Source organism: Crotalus tigris, unplaced genomic scaffold (genome assembly GCF_016545835.1).
Source record: "Crotalus tigris isolate CLP2741 ecotype Arizona unplaced genomic scaffold, ASM1654583v1 scf7180000018824.943158, whole genome shotgun sequence".
NCBI lineage: Eukaryota > Metazoa > Chordata > Lepidosauria > Squamata > Viperidae > Crotalus > Crotalus tigris.
This window is the reverse complement of record NW_024097214.1, coordinates 135931-154355: the sequence shown is the minus strand read 5'-3', so window position 1 is coordinate 154355 and position 18425 is coordinate 135931. Positions and strand designations below refer to the sequence as shown.

General features: G+C 36.7%; 1 protein-coding gene across 31 annotated transcripts in view; it reads left to right on the top strand.

Moving 5' to 3' along the window:
• Positions 1 to 18425, top strand: part of KIF1A (kinesin family member 1A) — a 107969-nt gene that overhangs the window by 28042 nt on the left and 61502 nt on the right. For 18 of the 31 annotated variants that reach the window (XM_039356379.1, XM_039356372.1, XM_039356373.1 and 15 more), the window contains exons 3-14: positions 2988 to 3064; positions 5397 to 5576; positions 6229 to 6294; positions 8123 to 8301; positions 11331 to 11442; positions 12302 to 12379; positions 13214 to 13279; positions 14519 to 14536; positions 15603 to 15678; positions 16055 to 16133; positions 16843 to 16985; positions 18205 to 18231. In XM_039356379.1, the coding sequence (XP_039212313.1) occupies positions 2988 to 3064; positions 5397 to 5576; positions 6229 to 6294; positions 8123 to 8301; positions 11331 to 11442; positions 12302 to 12379; positions 13214 to 13279; positions 14519 to 14536; positions 15603 to 15678; positions 16055 to 16133; positions 16843 to 16985; positions 18205 to 18231 (1101 nt within the window). The remainder of the gene's footprint in view (positions 1 to 2987; positions 3065 to 5396; positions 5577 to 6228; positions 6295 to 8122; positions 8302 to 11330; positions 11443 to 12301; positions 12380 to 13213; positions 13280 to 14518; positions 14537 to 15602; positions 15679 to 16054; positions 16134 to 16842; positions 16986 to 18204; positions 18232 to 18425) is intronic. The other 13 variants (XM_039356377.1, XM_039356375.1, XM_039356385.1 and 10 more) reach the window with 1 other exon arrangement.

Here is an 18425-nt window from a genome sequence, read left to right as displayed (position 1 = left end):
TCAATTGTTTGCTAAGCATTCAGTTTATTTTCTTCTAGGTTTTGCTTTTTGGGATATGCAAAACACTTTGTGCATGAACCATCTGCACAGAGTAGTTGTTTTTCATTGACAAATGTTCAAAATGAAACATGCAGGTTTCAAGCAGAAATATTTGGGGTTCTATCCCAAGGAAAAAGCCATGATTATTAGCAGTGGCAAGTAGTAATTAAAGGTGTTATTGAAAGAAAAACTCTGGGAAAAATGAGGAAGAGGGGAGCAGGCTAGTTAGATATATCTTGCTTATAATCAAATTGGCTGCTGCTGCTGCAACTGCTACTGTCCTTGCTTCAAGTGCAACATATCCAGCTGCCTGTACCCCCCTCCCCCACCAAAATTTCTGGCATCTGCCTTTTCCTACCTCCTTTCAGCTGTTGCCACCAATATCTATATACCAAATTGATTTTTCCAACATTGTAAGTTGACCACCCATCTCAGTAAAGTCATAGTTTATTGAGGTAAATTACTTAAGTATTATATACCCCAAATTTATGAAGAACTATTGCTTATTACTGTTTTTCTACACTTTGCAAAATGCTATTCAATCCAAAAAAGAATATTGTGATTGATATGCATGTCTATGTTCTAGGCTTATTTTAGAACCAATTTATCATTCCTCATTTCAAAATATCAAGAAACTCTGCCATTAGATAGATTTAGAACTGATAGATTTCTCCCAGGTAGGCTAGATTGGAAAAAATAACAAGCCCACAGTAATTCAAGAACGTCTAATAATGAATTTGAAGAACTAAGACGACTTTATGAAATAATTCCACTGATTGTAGTGTATCAAAAGCAGCTCCTATATAGGATGAATTCAGGATTCATTTGTCGCACTTCTTTGTGTCCGCAGTATGCAAAATGCTAGATGCCCCCTTTTCTTTGAGTGGGAGGCCAAGCTATCCATCTGTCTTTTGCTGTGATGGTCAGATCTGATTCCCAGTTTTTCCCATGAGTAAGTGAGAATCAGCTCTCCAAAAGTCACAAAAAAGCATCATGGCTGCATGTTCCCAAGAACTTCAATTCTGTCTTAGATTCCTGATGTGGAAGTCTTGGTGTTACTTTTCTATATGTTTTCAAATGAAATGTTCTCTTAGGGCAGTGGTTCTCAACCTGTGGGTCGGGACCCCATTTGGGGTCGAACGACCATTTCACGGGGGTCGCCAAACAAGGCTGTCCGCCATTTTTCCCCCTTTTCTTTGGCCACGCCCCTGGCACCCGGTGATGTATAAGTGGTTGGGGGTCACCACAACATGGGGAACTGTATTATGGGGTCGCGGCATTAGAAAGGTTGAGAACCACTGTCTTAGGGAGAGAAAAAAGATCATATGTTGCTGGGGCATTGATAGGGCTTGCATTGGCTGATCTGAGAGTTGTATTCTAGCATCTTTTGTAACATTCCAAAGGCACCTCACAGATAATCAGCATCCCTACAAAAAATTGCAGTAGATAATTCAACACTTGTCTTGTAGTACCTAATCCTAGATGTAATAGACCAACACATTTAAAAGGTACTTTCATTCATTCTGACTTGAGAGCTGTTTTCTCCCCATCAATCAAAAGAACTGAACACAAGTAATATCGATTTAGTAAGTTAGTAAGTATTCTTCATTTCAATTAAGTAACTGAAATATTCTTTTGAAATGATACAACATAGGGATAGGAAGCTGGCAGTCCTCCCTTAGTAATTCAGCAATGCCCACAGGGCAACCTGTTCTCTACTTCTGTTACCAAAAAAGGCATTGGAGCCTCACAATAAAAAAGGGAGGAATTATTAAAGGAGTAAGGCACTTATTATACCTTGTCTTTGTCTTCTATGGAATAAGTTTCACAGATAGCTAGCCAATCACAGATGTGTACATTATGAGACATTCCAGAAGATGATAAAAAATGGATGGGATACTTGACCACTTGTGATCTCTGATATGGAAAAGCCAGTTAAATGTTATTATGTCTCAATTTTTCTAGTGCCTTATTTTTTTTTCCTATTACTTTTTCAGTAAAAGTGTGGAAGAAATTATCCCAGATATATCAACAAATTAAACAGTGATCTTGTGACCTTTCATTAGAATATAATTAATCTAATAATTGTTAGATTTATTATATTACAAGATCACCTGTAGTTGAATATGTTACTTGAAAATGTTTTAATCCAACATAAATGGTTTATGTTGGCAGCTGATAAACCTTTCCTCATTTGGCATGGTTACCATAATGATATTAATCTATTTGACCTTGTAGACCAATCTAGAGAATCAGTTTATATTCAGAGTTACATATTTCTGCTTCAGTCTATTGACTTCGTACACATACCTAACTTTTGATATAATAAAGATTCGTTTTAGATTATTTGCTATTTAAATTGTATGCGCAAATTGTATTCACTGTTGTAAATTTTGTGTATGTCTGCAGGGAAGTAATATATTTATAATGACAGCTACTTAGATTTTTCCTTTCGGGAGAAAACTTACTGAAGGAAAGGTTTGAGAATAAAAATATTTGAAGGTATTTATTTTGCATTTTTTTTTAGTAAAAACGTGTTGCTTTTTCTCCCATTACTTCATGAATACAATATCTGACATTTGTTAGGAAACTTAGAGCACCATTTTTTGACAGGTCTGTCTAAGAGAGAAGAGATTTATCTTAAAAAAAATTGTAGATATGCAAAAATGTTGTACTTAGATGTTTTGTTTGCATATTTGTAACTTGATTTTGCAATGCCAAGTCATGATGCACCTAGCCAGTTCACAGATTACTAAACAATTCTTCGTGATGAACCTGAACTTTTCTTGAGGGACCTGGGGTGTTAACTTTCTAGGAAGTACAGGTAAAAAATGTTTCTAAAATTCATGGATTGGATAGTTTTATGAATTTGGATACTTCTCTTTATTGAATCTAGAAGTGATGTTTACTAATTCCTTGTATAATGTTTCTACTCTGCTTCTTCCTAGCTATCATTAATCCAAAGCAACCCAAAGAGACACCCAAAAGTTTCAGCTTCGACTATTCCTACTGGTCTCACACAACTGTAAGTAGATATTAGGGCACAAAGGAGGGGGTTGGTTGGTTGTGGGATTCCTTTGTGTAGGCTTCAAAAACGAAAACTTAGATTTTTTAAAAAAATCTTTCCAATTAAAGTGAATCTTGGAAAAAATATGTAAATGTGAATTGAACTTTGTTGGGTCGTTCTGTTAACATGGGACCTCAGATTGGCTAGAAAAATGTATCCCTACAGGAAAGGCAGTTGGCAGCAGCTTAAAAAGTTAGCAACTACTCAATTTTCAACTTCCTCTTTCTAATGTGACCAAGAGCATATGTATTGCAGGTTGTGTTCACACTGCAAAAATATATACATTGCTGGTAAAAGGACTAGAAAGCATTCCAGAAGCAAAGCTCCTTTTACCTATAGCCTGGAGATTTGAGCTCTGTTCCTGCATCCTGCCAAAGGCATTCCCTTCTATGTGGAGAGGGAAGTTGACATTCTCCCATGGGGTGTAAAAGTGGAGCTTAAATCCTGATGATTTATGCTCCATTTCTGCACCCTGTGGAAGAAGTTCCTTTCTGCTTACAGCAGAGCTGATGTCCTTCAGCAGGCAGCTCTTTCAGGCAGCTCCTAGAGATGAGAGAGCTGAAATCCAAGCAGGATTTTCAGTTCCTGAGCAGAAAGGCAACACAGTAAGGTGATGAATGTAGGATGTTTCAGGCAGATGTGGGAGGCCCTGCGAGGACTTGAGCAAGCTGTGCATAAGGATCTCTTCCTCAGGGGATGAGAATCCTGCTTGAATCTCAGAAGAGAGTATTTTCAGCTCCTGAGCTGAGCCTCTCATGGTTTTCCTTCCCACCGAGGCACCCCACACTCCTTACCTGGGACTGTGTCTGCTTAAGGAGCTGTGGTAGTAGAGTGGTTAGAATGCAGTATTGCAGCCTAACTATGCCTATAACCAGGAGTTTTAATCCTGAATGGCTCAAGATTGAGTCAGCCTTTCATTCTTCCACCGTCAGTACAGTGAAGACTCAGTGAAGACTCAAATTGCAATATGCTGACTCTGTAAACCCCTCAGACAGGGCTGTAAAGCACTATGAAGCAGTATGAGTGCTATTGCTCTTAATGACCTCCATGATTCCTTAATGACTACAACTGGGAATGCCAGGATTGCAGTTGTTGAGTAAAGCAGTCATGTGGGCAGTCATGCCATCTTAACAACCACTTTGCTCAACAACTGATGTTCTGGTTTCAGTTGTGGTAATTAAATGAAGATTAAATGGAGTAAAACAATTAAGCTTTAACATGAAGTCTATCACAGCATTCCTACTACGACCAATTATTCATAGTAATTTTATTTTATTTTTTATTTATTTACTGACAGAATTTATATTGCTGTCTATCTCATATGAATAAGCAGCTCACAATTTCATTAAAAATATTGCTAAAAACAAGAGTGCCCTTTACTTCTGGCAGCAGACTGTCATCCTCACAGCTCAACCTTTATCCTAGCCTAGTGCTTGGGGGAAGAGCCAGGAATTCATAGACCCTGAAGGCTAAAAGGGTAGAGATAGAGATCCTGTCAAATGACAATATTTAAGGGACAGGACCGGGATAGCATCCCTCATACAAACAGACATGCACACAACTTTTCCTTTTTCTTAGAGAGAGCCACTTTAAATTATTGGTAATTATGAAAGTTATTTTTCCCAAAAATTATTAGGAAAAAAGTATGCATGTATATATTCCTAGACTTACAACCACAATTGGGACTGGAATTTTGGTCGCTAAGCAATGTGGTCATTAAGCAAATCATCATGCGATTGTACCCAATTTTATGACCATTTTTACCACAGTCATTAAACAAACCACTACAGCCATTAAGCAAATCACTTGGTTGTTAAGCAAATCCAGTTTCCCTAATTGATTTTGCTTATCTGAAGCCAGCTGGGAAAGTAGCATATTGTGATCAAGATGCTGCAACAGGCATAAATGTGAGCCAATTTCCAACCACTTGAATCGTGACCACATGACTGCAGAGTTGATGCTATGGTCTTTTGAGGACAGTTTGTAAGACACTTTTTCCAGGGCCATTTTAAATATTGTTAGACAAACGGATGCAAGTTAAGTATATAATGAATTTAGAATAGTTCCTATCAAGGAGACGTATTATTGCCCTCCAAGTGTTTGGATAGCAACAGTCATCTGTCCCAGTCAGAATGGCCAGTGATCAAGGTTTGTGAGGATTGGACTAGAACATTTGGGGGCTTCAAATTGACTATATTGTGCAGAGGGAGAAAATATTTTTTCCCTTTGTCTTCTCTCAAATCATTTCCAGTTCTCCTCAGTGATCTCTGTTTTTCTTTTTTCTGAGCAGCCTGAAGACATAAACTATGCTTCTCAAAAACAAGTGTATCTGGACATTGGAGAGGAGATGCTGCAACATGCTTTTGAAGGTTATAATGTCTGCATTTTTGCCTATGGCCAGACTGGGGCTGGCAAGTCATATACAATGATGGGTAAACAAGAGAAAGACCAACAAGGCATAATTCCCCAGGTAATTATGACAATGGGAAATAGCTCAAAGTAAGAAACAAATCCAAGAAAATAATGTTTGGGACAGGAAGCCTATGAAGCAGTTCGGTTAACAAGTGACAATCAAGAAAGGGGTGGAAATATAAAATCCCGTGACATCTTCAGAAAATAGAAAGATGTGGCATGAATAGAATTGAACAATGGTAGATGGAAACAAAAGAAGGATTTATCCCTGATTATTAAAAATTCAAGAAAGGGAAGCAGTAGAACGAATAGAATTGGTTTACTTAGTCTCAACTAAACGTTCTATCATAGAAGGAGACCTCTGAATAAATCACTGAGTTGGTCACTGTTGGCATATGAGTTCAACAACTTGTATGCTTGTACAGAAGTGTAGCTTAGAAAACAATAGAAATTTTTGAGTTGCGAGATGTTGTCATTGGGAATAGTTCTTTCTACAATATTGCATATCTCTATTAAAAAGAAAAATTCATGATTTGGTTGGAATTTATATTTTTATCCAGATCACTTTTTTCAATTAATTAAGAGCCTTTCCCCAAATATTATTTATGGAAAATATTTATTTTTACAAACAATTTGAAAACTTAAATGATGTAAAATAGTACTGTTGTTACAGAATTGTAACTTTTTTTTGTCTTTCTCATGCTATGAAGCTGTGCGAGGATCTCTTCTCTCGAATCAATGACACCACAAATGACAATATGTCCTACTCAGTGGAGGTACAGTTGGCAACTTTCCAATACTCAATATCATTTTTATAGGTAGTTTCAAGCAGCAAAAGAAACTTTATTATGCTGAGGTTGCAGAAATATATAAAGTTGAAGAAAAAAGTGTTTGCCAAAAAAAGCTCTCTAATAATATATTTCTGAATCCTCAGATTTGTTTTGTAACATGTGTGGACAATTGTTTTATAGTCAAGGATAATTATTAAGTAGTTTGTCATTATTATTATTGTTATTGTTATGATTATGGAGAGGATCATTGATGCAATAATCATTCAGTGAAATTACCAGAGGATGGGATCAAGATTTTCACCCCCTTTAATATTTTCCTATTTTTGAAAGTATAAAATAAGATTACTAAGCATATTGGGAAGTAAACTTGTCCTTTTCTGACCTTGGGAGGAAATTGTACAGACACTACTTAGTGGTTTGGTGGTTTATTAGAGATGAAAAAAAAAGACAAGAATGAGGTGATAGGATGAGGAAGAACTCCTACAAATCGTCAGGGCTGCAATGGAAGGATATCTTTTGTGCAATCGGAAATACCCTCCAATTGTGTCAGAAATAAATTACATTTAGCGGCAAAATATAGACAACCAGCACAATGGCACATAAAACTAGAGCTGTTTTGTTAGCCTGTGTGGAAGTGCCTTATATACTGATTAATACCAATTAACTATGGATATAGTGTACTTGTTAATTAGAACTGCAACATGGAAAAAGAAAGCTTAATAAGTTGTAAATATCCCATCAGCTTTCAGTGTTAATCTCCCTATCTATTGATCAGGCTGACTTGGTGATTCTTCAGAATTCCTGGATGCCTATCCTATTGGTTGATCAGGTTATCTTCCTAAGTTCAATATATTCTACTTGTAAGCTGAAAAATAAGATCACATATTACAAAATATCTGTATTCTCTGGCTGTATTCATACAGTGGACTTAGCCGTATGGCTGCTAATGTAGCTTATTCGAACTGGCTTCATGTAGTTCTGCCAATCACCTCAAGGTTTATCATTTTGAGTAATAAACAGTAAAATGGAGCAACTTATGGGCTAGCAGGCAGGACTTGAATAAATGAATCCTCATTCATTTCCTCAAGTCTTGCCTGCTGGGCCATGAGCTGTTGCATTGGGAGAGTACTGGAAGAACTTCATTACTGTGTGCAACAGTGACAATTCTCTACTGGCAGGAAGACAGCAGTGGGAATGGCCTTGTAAATTACCCAATCAATATTTGGGAGATGTGTTTTGTGGCTGGAAGACCTTTGTAATGGAATAGTTGACATTATTTAGCTACTCAATATTTTCATTTCATTTTCTTGGAGAACTGAAAACAATGCAAGGCCATCAGCCAAAAATTACTAGGTTTTCAGACTTGCAAAATATGGATTGACTTGGGAAAGCCCTTTCACAATTGGCTCATGTTCTTATGGTTCATAGAGACAGAAAGGGTAATTCAGAAAAAAAAATGGTAGAAAAAAGAGCTATTATATGCATTTTACCTGGAAGAAATTTCCACTATCTTTATTCAGTCTTGCTCCTCCTCTGTGTGAATAGGATTGCCATTGAAAATGCTTATCTGCATAGCTAAATACCTTTTATTTGTTTACAGACTTTATTTCTGAAATCTGCTCACATTTATAAAACACAATGTTGTATTCTTCTTTGCTGGAACCTGTGAATTTTTGTTCTGGGTTGAAGATGTGAAATGCAGCTTGTACATATCAGTCAGTGCCCACAAGATATTTAGTGTCCTTCTCTGCTTCTCTTGCCCTAATGTTTTTTAAATATACCATTCTCAGAATAAGTGCAATTTGTCCTGCAGGTGAGTTACATGGAAATATATTGTGAGCGTGTGCGTGACCTCCTCAATCCCAAGAATAAAGGAAACCTGAGGGTCAGAGAGCATCCTCTCCTTGGACCATATGTTGAAGATCTCTCAAAACTAGCTGTTACTTCATACAATGATATTCAGGATTTAATGGACTCTGGGAACAAAGCAAGGTAAAAAGAACAAGGAAAATATATCTCATTCTAGCATTCCTATGAAATCATTCAGAATTAATATTTTTAGTCAAGTCCTTCACAGGAATTTTACTGTGATAAAAATATCAGAGAATATGTTGATAGTTCTGACAGAGGGCACTAACCTTAACTTAAATAATTCAAACAAGAATGGCATAGAGTATGGTCTCATGACTGGCCTTATGAAAATATTGCTAGATGGACTGAAGTCCAAGTTCTTTTGTGAGTTTCAGAATTTCAATACTTTACCCTATTAGACATGCACATTAGCAGCAATCTCTCCATAGCTAGAGCAAAAAAGAAGGAGTGAATTACATTGAAGTGGAATCATAAAGAAGATGAGAAACCAAGGATTCCCATCTCTAGAGAGTTTTCACCTTTATATAGATCTTGTAAGGATTACATTTTTACTCTTTTCCCCCCAATTTTTCCTGCTATAAAAAACACTATACTTTTTTTATTTTTTTTTACTCATTTATATACAAGTACTATAATTTATATACCACTCAATAAAGTAAGGCTTAAACTGCCCAGCATCAGTTGTTGTTTAGTTCTCCATGATATCTTCTAGTTTGAGAAGCCCATAGAAAACTTACAGAATATTGTTTAGCTACATAGGTGGAGAGATGTTGAAGAAAAGAGGGGAAAGATTTTCCAGCAAAAACTGGACATATTTGTGCTTCCTGTTAGTAGTGAGATGGTAATGTGGGATGGGTAGATATGGAACATCTTATAGTCTTCTAGAATTGAAAAAAAACTTTTAACTTTGCAAGCTTTGAGTCAGCATGTCATGCATCTTGTTTACTGATTTTTTTTCCTCATTATTGATTGCTTTTTTACCTGCCTATTGGCCTCTAGACATAAAGGCCTACAATTTAAATAAATTCTCCATAGCTTGGTGAATAGTGATGGGAGTTCAATAGGTACCGAGGACACTCAGTTGGAGAAGACCATTGTTCGGGATTAAGCTGTTTCAAATATTAAAATTGAAGTGCTCCACTCTTCAAGTCTTCAAGGCATTCCAATTCTCATGATGTGGCATGGCTGCTTTGAGGGCTTTCCCAGGTTACCTGTGCATGCATGTATATGTGCAGACAATACTTTCTCTGAGATTGAGGGTGAAGCAGTGCAGCTGTTTATGTACATGTACATCAAGATAAGTGATAAATTCCTTGAAGCTGCTATACCAAGTGTAGAGCAGGGCTTTTCAACTGGTGGTACGCATACCACCAGTGGTACTTTGACACATGGCAGGTGGTATACAACCCTCCTAGACAAGTATAGCAGGGGAAGGAAATGAACAGAAGCAAGCCAAGCCTGAGGGAGAAGCAGCTGGATTGCAGGACTGTCGAGGCTCAGCAGAAGCCCCAGGAGCACCACAGGGTTCCAGCTGATTGGTGCTTCCGGAAGCAGTGCGTAGCTGGAGGTGAACCAAAGAGAAAAGGGGGGGGGAGGAAAGGATAAAAAAGAAGGTGATTTTGGTGGGAAAGAGGACGGAGAAGAAGCTGTGAAAGGAGAGCTCAGCAGGCAGAGAGGAAAAAGAGACAGGGAAGAAGAATCTGTTGCTGGAAGAAAAGGTCCCCTGGTTCGTTTTCTCCAGCCAAGAGAATGTAATCAGTGCTGATGAAATGAAAAGCCAGGAGACAAACTTGTCAGAAAGAAGTTTGGTTTATTTCAGAAGCCAGTGGGTTCCTGGTCAACTGGCAGCTTGATTGGGTTACCATAAGGATTTCATACAGTTTTTACAGCGTTTAGTAATTCAGAGGCTCGTTTTGTGTGCTTTGGTTATTGGAATATTTTAGTCTGTTTCACAAGGGCTAGTCTAAAGTGTTGGCTTCCGTAGGTTTAATCCCTTTAAACAAATGTAATTAGTTTTATCCCCATATCTTACGCATTTTCTTTGCAGGTAAACAGGCTTAATTTAAGATTATCACTTTTTGTAATTGTCGGAGCCTTTTAGGCTCCGGTTACAACCTGTGACACGCCTGAGGCAGCTTAAAGAAAAAAACATGGAGTTTATTGTTTCTTTATTCTGGGAGGCTTTTGTGAGCCTTTCTTGGTTTGCGCTTGATTCCTGTGTCTTTAGGGGTACAGTGAAGGGACTGGGGTGTATGTGCATTCTTACTACACTGTGGAAGGAGAGCTCAGAAAGCAGGGAGGAAGAAGAGAAGAGGGAGAGGGGAAGAATGGCTGACCAGCCAGCTGATAGTGGTGCATATTAATAAATATGGATAAATTCATCATACATTTGTCAGTGCAAAGGGAAAGTGATTCAGCAAAGGAACTGCCATCGAAGAAATTAAAACTGGTACTTTTTTCCTTTTTTTCTACAGTTTGTAACATTTTATTAGATTATAGAATAAAATACAACAGCAAATAGTAGGACACAGTGAGGAAAAAGGGGAAAAAATGAGGGGGAGAAGGGAAAAAGAAAAGAAAAGGCATTGACTTCCGACTTCCTCTGTTGCAGTAGAAGGAAGCGTTAACATTGAACCTCAACTTTTTACTTTTTCATAATACTATAAGCTAGCCATTTCTATAACAACAAATGAATCTAATCAGTAAAACCCAAAATCCCCCCCCCTTTTTTTTAGTCATCACGTTTTTGACACCTTGCTAAGCACTGGTGGTATTCAAATATTGTCATGTCCTAAAAGTGGTACAATCTGTGAAAAGCCCTGTTCTAGGGGATGCAGCTGTCTGAACACTTTGAGAGAGATGCTTTACTTTATGTAATTGTAATAAGCAAAACATTCATTTGAATGTTTTCTAAACACACACATTTGACCTGGTACCAACCAGATGTATTGAAATTACATTTCACAGCCACTGTGGCAGTTTTTCATGACAATTATGAATTCTGAGAAATACAGTAATATATCTGAAAGCTTCTAAACCAAGGAAAGATATTTTAAACATCTGTATATTATTAGTATTTGCTTGTTTTTATCAACTTTACTTTCCTGACAACAAATATAAATAAATTCCCTGTTACTCTTCTTCAATAGGACAGTGGCAGCCACTAATATGAATGAAACGAGCAGCCGCTCGCATGCAGTTTTCAATATTATCTTCACCCAGAAGAGACATGATGCAGAGACAGACATCACCACTGAGAAGGTGAACTAAAAAATTAGTATGCATTGATTTTCTGGTCAAGAGCACTCATGCGTGCAGTCTGATACCATCTCACTTGTAATAGTACTGTCCAGCCACCACAAAGACTCTGGGCTCAGCTGTCAGTTGGACTAAGTTGGTGATATAATGAAGAGAGTGGTAAAAAGCATCAGTGCACAGGGAGCAAATGGAAGGTAGCTTTTCCCCCCTTCAATTTCGGTCACATATCTATAGACAATCTTTCTCTGCATTGAGAAAAGATAGGAGACTTTGAGGGAAACTTTGGAGCCAACACTTTAAAACAGAAAGAGAAAGAACTTTTTGAGGCTTGATGCGATACCAATTATGTGATAATAGATTAATCCTGGGAACCAAATTTAAAGGTAAAGCTAAATCTCATTTTGGATGGGGTTGCAATGCCTCAGAGAGATCCTGTGCACAATTTGGGGGTCCTCCTGAACTCCTTGCTCCTGCTTAAAGAGGTGCTGTCCAGATTCTTGGAAATATTATGGTTGCTAAGAATTTGGGCAGTTCAAATCCCAACGCAACACCTATTCTCCAATATCATTTGAGTCTATTCCACCATATAAGTATCCAAGCATCCTTGTTTCATTTCTTATACATTGCCTTATAATTTTTCTTCATTAAAGTCAATTTAGAAAAATCTGGGATCATCCCAGAGATGGCTGTTTTCTGAATTGTGTGGTTGCTAAAACACTCACTTCATATTTTGTTTTTCCCAATGGTTAGACTTCCTTTATTAATAACAAATACTCCATCATGCCTAAGTGCTAGAGAATAATCTGAGAGGTAGATACTGTGTTGGATATAAAGCAATATTTAATCTGTTTGCTCATTTCAGGTCAGCAAAATCAGCTTGGTGGATCTTGCAGGAAGTGAACGGGCTGACTCCACTGGAGCAAAAGGCACCAGACTTAAGGTAAGGAAAAAAATAACCTGGACTAAGGGAGATATTTATGTACATGTCTTTGCACATTAAGTTTTAAAACTGTTGAATGAGATTATCCTTTGAAAAGCTATTGATTTATCCTGATAGAAAACCTGTAGTACTATAAATCAAAATATATTGTGTAGCTTTTACATCTTTTCCTTCTTAGTGTTGTTTGCTTGCCCTTCTATGGTTAGGAAAATAAAAATGAAAGAAGCACTCAGAAAACAAAGGAAGGCTATGCATGAAAAAATATTGCCTAAGATCATCCTTCCTGTTATATAATTATGTGGATGAGGCAAGAATTCTGCATGATGAAAGACTTGCCAGAAGTATGAGAAGGGCAAACCAATTGTGATAAAATTCCCTACAACAATTGCTGTTCATCTACCATTTATGTTGTCTGTATTTACACATTCTATTATTTTCTATTTGGAACACACTTCCTAAACTTGATTGGCTTGCCTCAGTCTTCCCCAACCTGATTCCTTCAGATGTGCTGGGAATTCAGTTTTTAGAATCCATAGCCAGCAATACTGGCTAGAAATTCTGGGAGTTGCAATCCTAAAATATCTGAAGATTTTATGGTTTTAGAAGATGGAACTCTTCAGTGACATCTTAGATTGGTATACATACATATGTAGTAGCTCTTTTATGATAAGAAAGAATGGCAAAGTTAAATAAAGAGACACTTGAATGTGTAATATAACTCTAAATCCTGGTGGTTCTGGCGAGTTAGTGATTCAGCACCTTAAATATGTTTCTGTGCAAAAAATTTATCAAAATTCAATGCCCCACACTGATTGGGTATCCTTATTTTCACAGGAAGGAGCAAACATCAATAAATCACTAACAACCTTAGGAAAGGTTATCTCTGCTCTAGCTGAGATGGTAAGGCTTCTTTTGATATAAGCTGAGGAGAACATTTTCTTACAACTAAAGTGCAAAATTTTATTTTCCTAATTCGTTTCACAGATGCTTCAATAAAAATATGACTCAACCATTTGATTTCTGGAAAAAAAGCCATATTTAGTTTTGCTCCTGAATTCAAAAATCACTAACCTGCTAATGGAAAAGAAACCTTATACAGAATTCCAGCTTCTTTTGTTGTAAATGTCTGAAAACTCAGATTAAAATATTCAAGGACTCCATCCTGAGAATTAATATTAAAATAATATTAAAATAATCAAGGACTGTTTTGAAGGTTACCTATCACTGTCTTGACACTTACATTAATTTCTGTTTTTTGCCTAAGGAGGTACATACAACTGTATGAATTTAATACCTGCAGATTTGAATTTACATCTATAGACATGAATTCACAGGTTTACTACTTTAGAAAGAATTAAGACATTTCAAAGTACTTTGATATATGTGCCTGTGAATAAGGAAAAATAATTGCAAACATTTATTTACATTATAGATATAGTACTGTTGGTATTTATGCACTTCTATATGTATGAAGATGTTCTGCAGTATTAAGTGGCTAAGGGACTACATGTTTTGTCCCTGCCATCAACCCTGTTTCCTTTGCTTTGTTCCCTAATTTCACTATGTTAGGTGAAGATCTAAAGGAGGAACCTGGTATATTTGTGGAGATCTCTTCAGTTGGTCAGCAATTGTGCTTCCACATGTCCAGATAATTATTTCCTTAGGCTTAATTCAGTGCACCAAAATCAGGATGGACAGCAAACCTCTTTTAATTAAACAGGAGCCCTTCATGCAAATAATACAAGAAGGCTACTGATGAGAACACCCAACCAATATTCTGTGACAAACATTCTAGCATATCTTCTGTTCCCCTGAATAATCTTTGTATTTTGTCTATTCTGCAAATGAGCAGGGAAGATATTATGGCATTACAGCAATGTCGGATAATAGGATATGTAGAAAATCAGGGGCTGAATGAAGATATGGATTCTGCTCTCTTGATTCAATTCTGTCTGCTTTTGCTCTACTATTCTAAATTAGTAAAATGAACACTGGTTTGGATTATGTTATATGTTTTCATTGGGAGAAGATATACAATTGATATAAAGTCACAGTTTAGTTTTCAGATCCAATCTTATTAAAACCTGCCTTGATAACATAAAATTGTGAAATTTTAATTGGTATTTGCTTTATTTTCAGGATTCAGGACCAAATAAGGTAAATATGTATGCTGGGCAATTAATGATAGGCCTGAGTGAAGCTGTTTTATCTGGAAATTATCCATGTCCAAACATTTCACATGAAGTGTTATGATTTTTTTAAAAGTTTATATATCATAACAGAGAAGGACCCTTATAAAATCACATCGTCTTGTAGATAGCTTCCCAATTCTGTCATTTTGTATTTTAAATTCTATTGCATGATGATCTGACTATTAGATATACCTCCACCCAAAATGACCTTCCCAAGGCTGGTGCCCTCCAGATATTTTTTAGATTAAAATCTTGAAATTATAGAATAGGGGGGATTATAAGCAGACACATGCTGAGGAAGAAACTCTAACCAAAATTCAATTTGAAGGGTTTAATAAAAGTTGGAGACAGATTAACAAACCTCTGATTATGGAAGAAGAAATAGAACACTTGCTTAGACACAGCTTGAAATCTGGCTGGATTTATCACTGAAATCAAGAAAGAACATTATCACTGATAAAAAAAATTATTATTAATGCACAGTTAGAAATAATTACAAGAAATTTTTTGAGGAGTTTATTTTGGTTTCTTATGTGACTTTTGGGAGTAGATCATGGGGAAAATGTGCAAGTTTTACCAAACAGAAAACTCAATATCATTCATTTTTGTGATGACTGGTAGCTATGTGATAACAATTCTAGCCCGGCTAAATTTATTTTGAAGGGTCAAATTTGTTATTTGAAGAGCAGTGTATAGTCATAGACTCAGTATGAACCACCTTATGTAAGTTGTACTAATTTTGTTCCTATGAGAATCATGCTAAATAGAATGCAAGGCTTCCTGAGCTCTGAAAATCTTAAGTATTTTCATGATTGTTATGAGATGATAGTGACTTAGAATGTATATTCTTTCTCTAGAAAATTACAAAAGAAGCTTTTTGGGTTATGTACATAGTTGGATTTAGAGAAGGAAATTAATCCTATTTTTAAAAGGTTGATTGCTTTTTCTTCCTTTGTATTAGGGTTAAAGAATTGTGATTCATTCAGACATTAGAAGTATCAGTTCATTGTTGCATTCTCTCTTTCTTGTAGAATAAGAAGAAAAAAAAGACAGATTTTGTTCCATATCGAGATTCAGTACTTACTTGGTTGCTCCGAGAAAATCTAGGTATGTTATTTTCTCAACGTATCATCTACATTCTATATTATTTCTCAGCCAAAGTCTAAATAATGAATCTCCCAAGTCTTCTGCTTTTGAGTTTTGAAACCTTCTTTTTATGGTTTTCTTTATTCAGCTCCTGTTTCTAGCAGTGATGAAGGTAGTTGGGTTGTCTGAAATCTAATAGTAACATTTGCAATTCCTTAAAGTGCTTGCCAATATCCTGCACATAAATATGGGATGAATGTTCAGAGTCTTCTCAATTTGGGAGATCTGGATAAATGAACAGACAATGCATAGGAAGAAAAAGAAGATGAACACAGCTCAGAAAGTGGATATTTAATTTTAGGTTTTATCAGTCATTGTGTTGTGTGTTTTCTGGCAGGTGGTAACTCCCGGACTGCTATGGTTGCTGCTCTCAGCCCTGCTGATATTAATTATGATGAGACTCTCAGCACCCTAAGGTAGAAGCTTTATAAAAGATTTCTCATTCTTTTAATTATGAACTAGACTAAGCTTTGTGAAATAGAATTGAATTCATTGCATTATCCTTGTTTTTTCTTGAAATTTTCTTGGAGGGAAAACGTGCTTTCATATATACAGTATGTTATCCCCTATGCATGTCAAAAATATATATTCTATACAAAGAGCCCAGAACAACTTCATTTGTTATCTATTGCTTGGCAGTGCATAGGGGATAAAAGTTGTGTCATGGGGAAATTTTTTCTCTCAAGTTGGATTGAGGTTCTGATTGAGTTGAAAGACTGAGGAAAAAGGGAGACTAAATATGGTTTCCTAACCAGTGCCTGGATGGTCTCTCTATGGAAGAGGGTTTTTTTTTATGTTCAGGCTTAGAAACAGATATTGGCAGCTTGAAAGGCTAGTGTTAAAGTCCTCAGTGTTCTCTGATCCAGATTTTAACTGGGAAATGGAAGAGATTGGTGAGAGAAAGAAATACCCTCTAACCATGGGCCAGTTTTGACTGAGATGTATAGGATGTGACTTGTTTACTTACTTGATTGATCGAGAATATTTCCTGCATTTCAGGAGAAATACCTTAGTTTTCTATACCTGGGTAAAAGAGATAATCTTAACATTCTCTTATATATTTCACATTCTATATGGCATTTTCAGCAGACCTTACTTTGTTTAGAATGTGTATTTTCCCCACAGATATGCAGATCGTGCTAAGCAAATCAGATGCAATGCTGTCATTAATGAGGATCCCAACAACAAGCTGATCAGAGAACTTAAAGATGAAGTGGCTCGCCTGAGAGACCTGTTGTATGCCCAAGGCCTGGGAGATATCATAGATAGTATGTTGAGTATCAGTGCTTTGGTTTGGGCTAAGGCTGATCTGTGTCAACATCTGTCTTTCTTGGTTTATTTCTTCTAGTTGCAGATCCAACCTCAACATGGTTCCTGCTTTCAGTTCATAGTCTCAAAGCCCACTAGCTCACCATGAAGTGACAATAACAATTTCACACGTTATAGTGACTGTGTTAAGGTTCATAAAGCTAATATACCCCAATTCTAAAGGACATGTTGAATAAGAATTCTAGCAGTTTGTTTTTGTAAGATATTTTGAAAGTTTTACCAAGTGTTCAGTGGTGTACAACCACAGGCTCTTTTAATCATAATCTTCATTATCCCTCTATTTCTCTACTTCTGAGCAATTATGATTATCCATCCATAGTAATATAACATTATTTAAAATATTTAGTAATCAATGATAGGAAATATTTAAATCCTTCAGCATCCTAATCAGAAAATTGTTTCTCCTTTACAGTCTACAGCAGGCATGTCAAACTTGTGACGTCATGTGACGTGTCGTGACGTATTGGGACTTTTCCCCCATTGCTGGCAATGGTGTGGGTGCGGTTTTGGTGTGACACATCTGGCCTGGGGGCCAGCAGTTTGACATGCCTGGTCTACAGCATTGTACACTTCCTTAGCTGTGAATAAGGAAGGAATTGTTTGATAATGAAGGATATGCATCTCATGGCCTTTCCAGTCAATTCCTTACTGGGGCAATAAGCACCTTGAACACCTTGTTGCTTTGTTATACCAAGAGATCCAAATTTTGTTGTAGGATTGATTTATTTTTGCATATGACTCTTAAGCACATCCTTTTTATGGCTAAGAAGATGTGTTCATCCCAACTAAATCAACTGGCATGAAAATTAGCTAAATGAATGGAATGACTCTTTATGGGATAATAGCCATGTTATCACTGGAAATGAGTGTAGTTGTTTCCTCCCCTTCTCATGAACTTGTTACCTCTTTTACCAATTATCCACATTTGTTTGCTTGTACTTTATGTGGTAACTCTTTACAATATGGGATCACACATCTCTTCATGTAAAATAAAATCAGGGAAAGGAGACTGCACTACATAAAAAAGAGTGAGCTAGGAATAAGCCTCAAGGTTTCTGGATTTGCAGAAAGGCCCTCAGGTGCTGTTTCTTTATTCCTACAAGATAAACCTACTCTTGTTTTCTTTGTCTTCCCATTCCCTTCTCCTATCTCTCTTAGCTAATCCTGTTCCAGGAGGACCTAAATGTGTGTATTTCCCATGTCTGGTATTTTGTGTGCTGCAATGCTTTTGATAAACTCAGTCAAAGCAAAGGAACAGAAGTACAGCATGAGAAATGAATTCAATAGCAAATATTGAGAAAACCTTTTCTTTTTAGGGCAGGTGTTGAGATGGTTTATATATACCTTCTCCAAAGGGCAGAGGTGGGCTTTTACAGGAA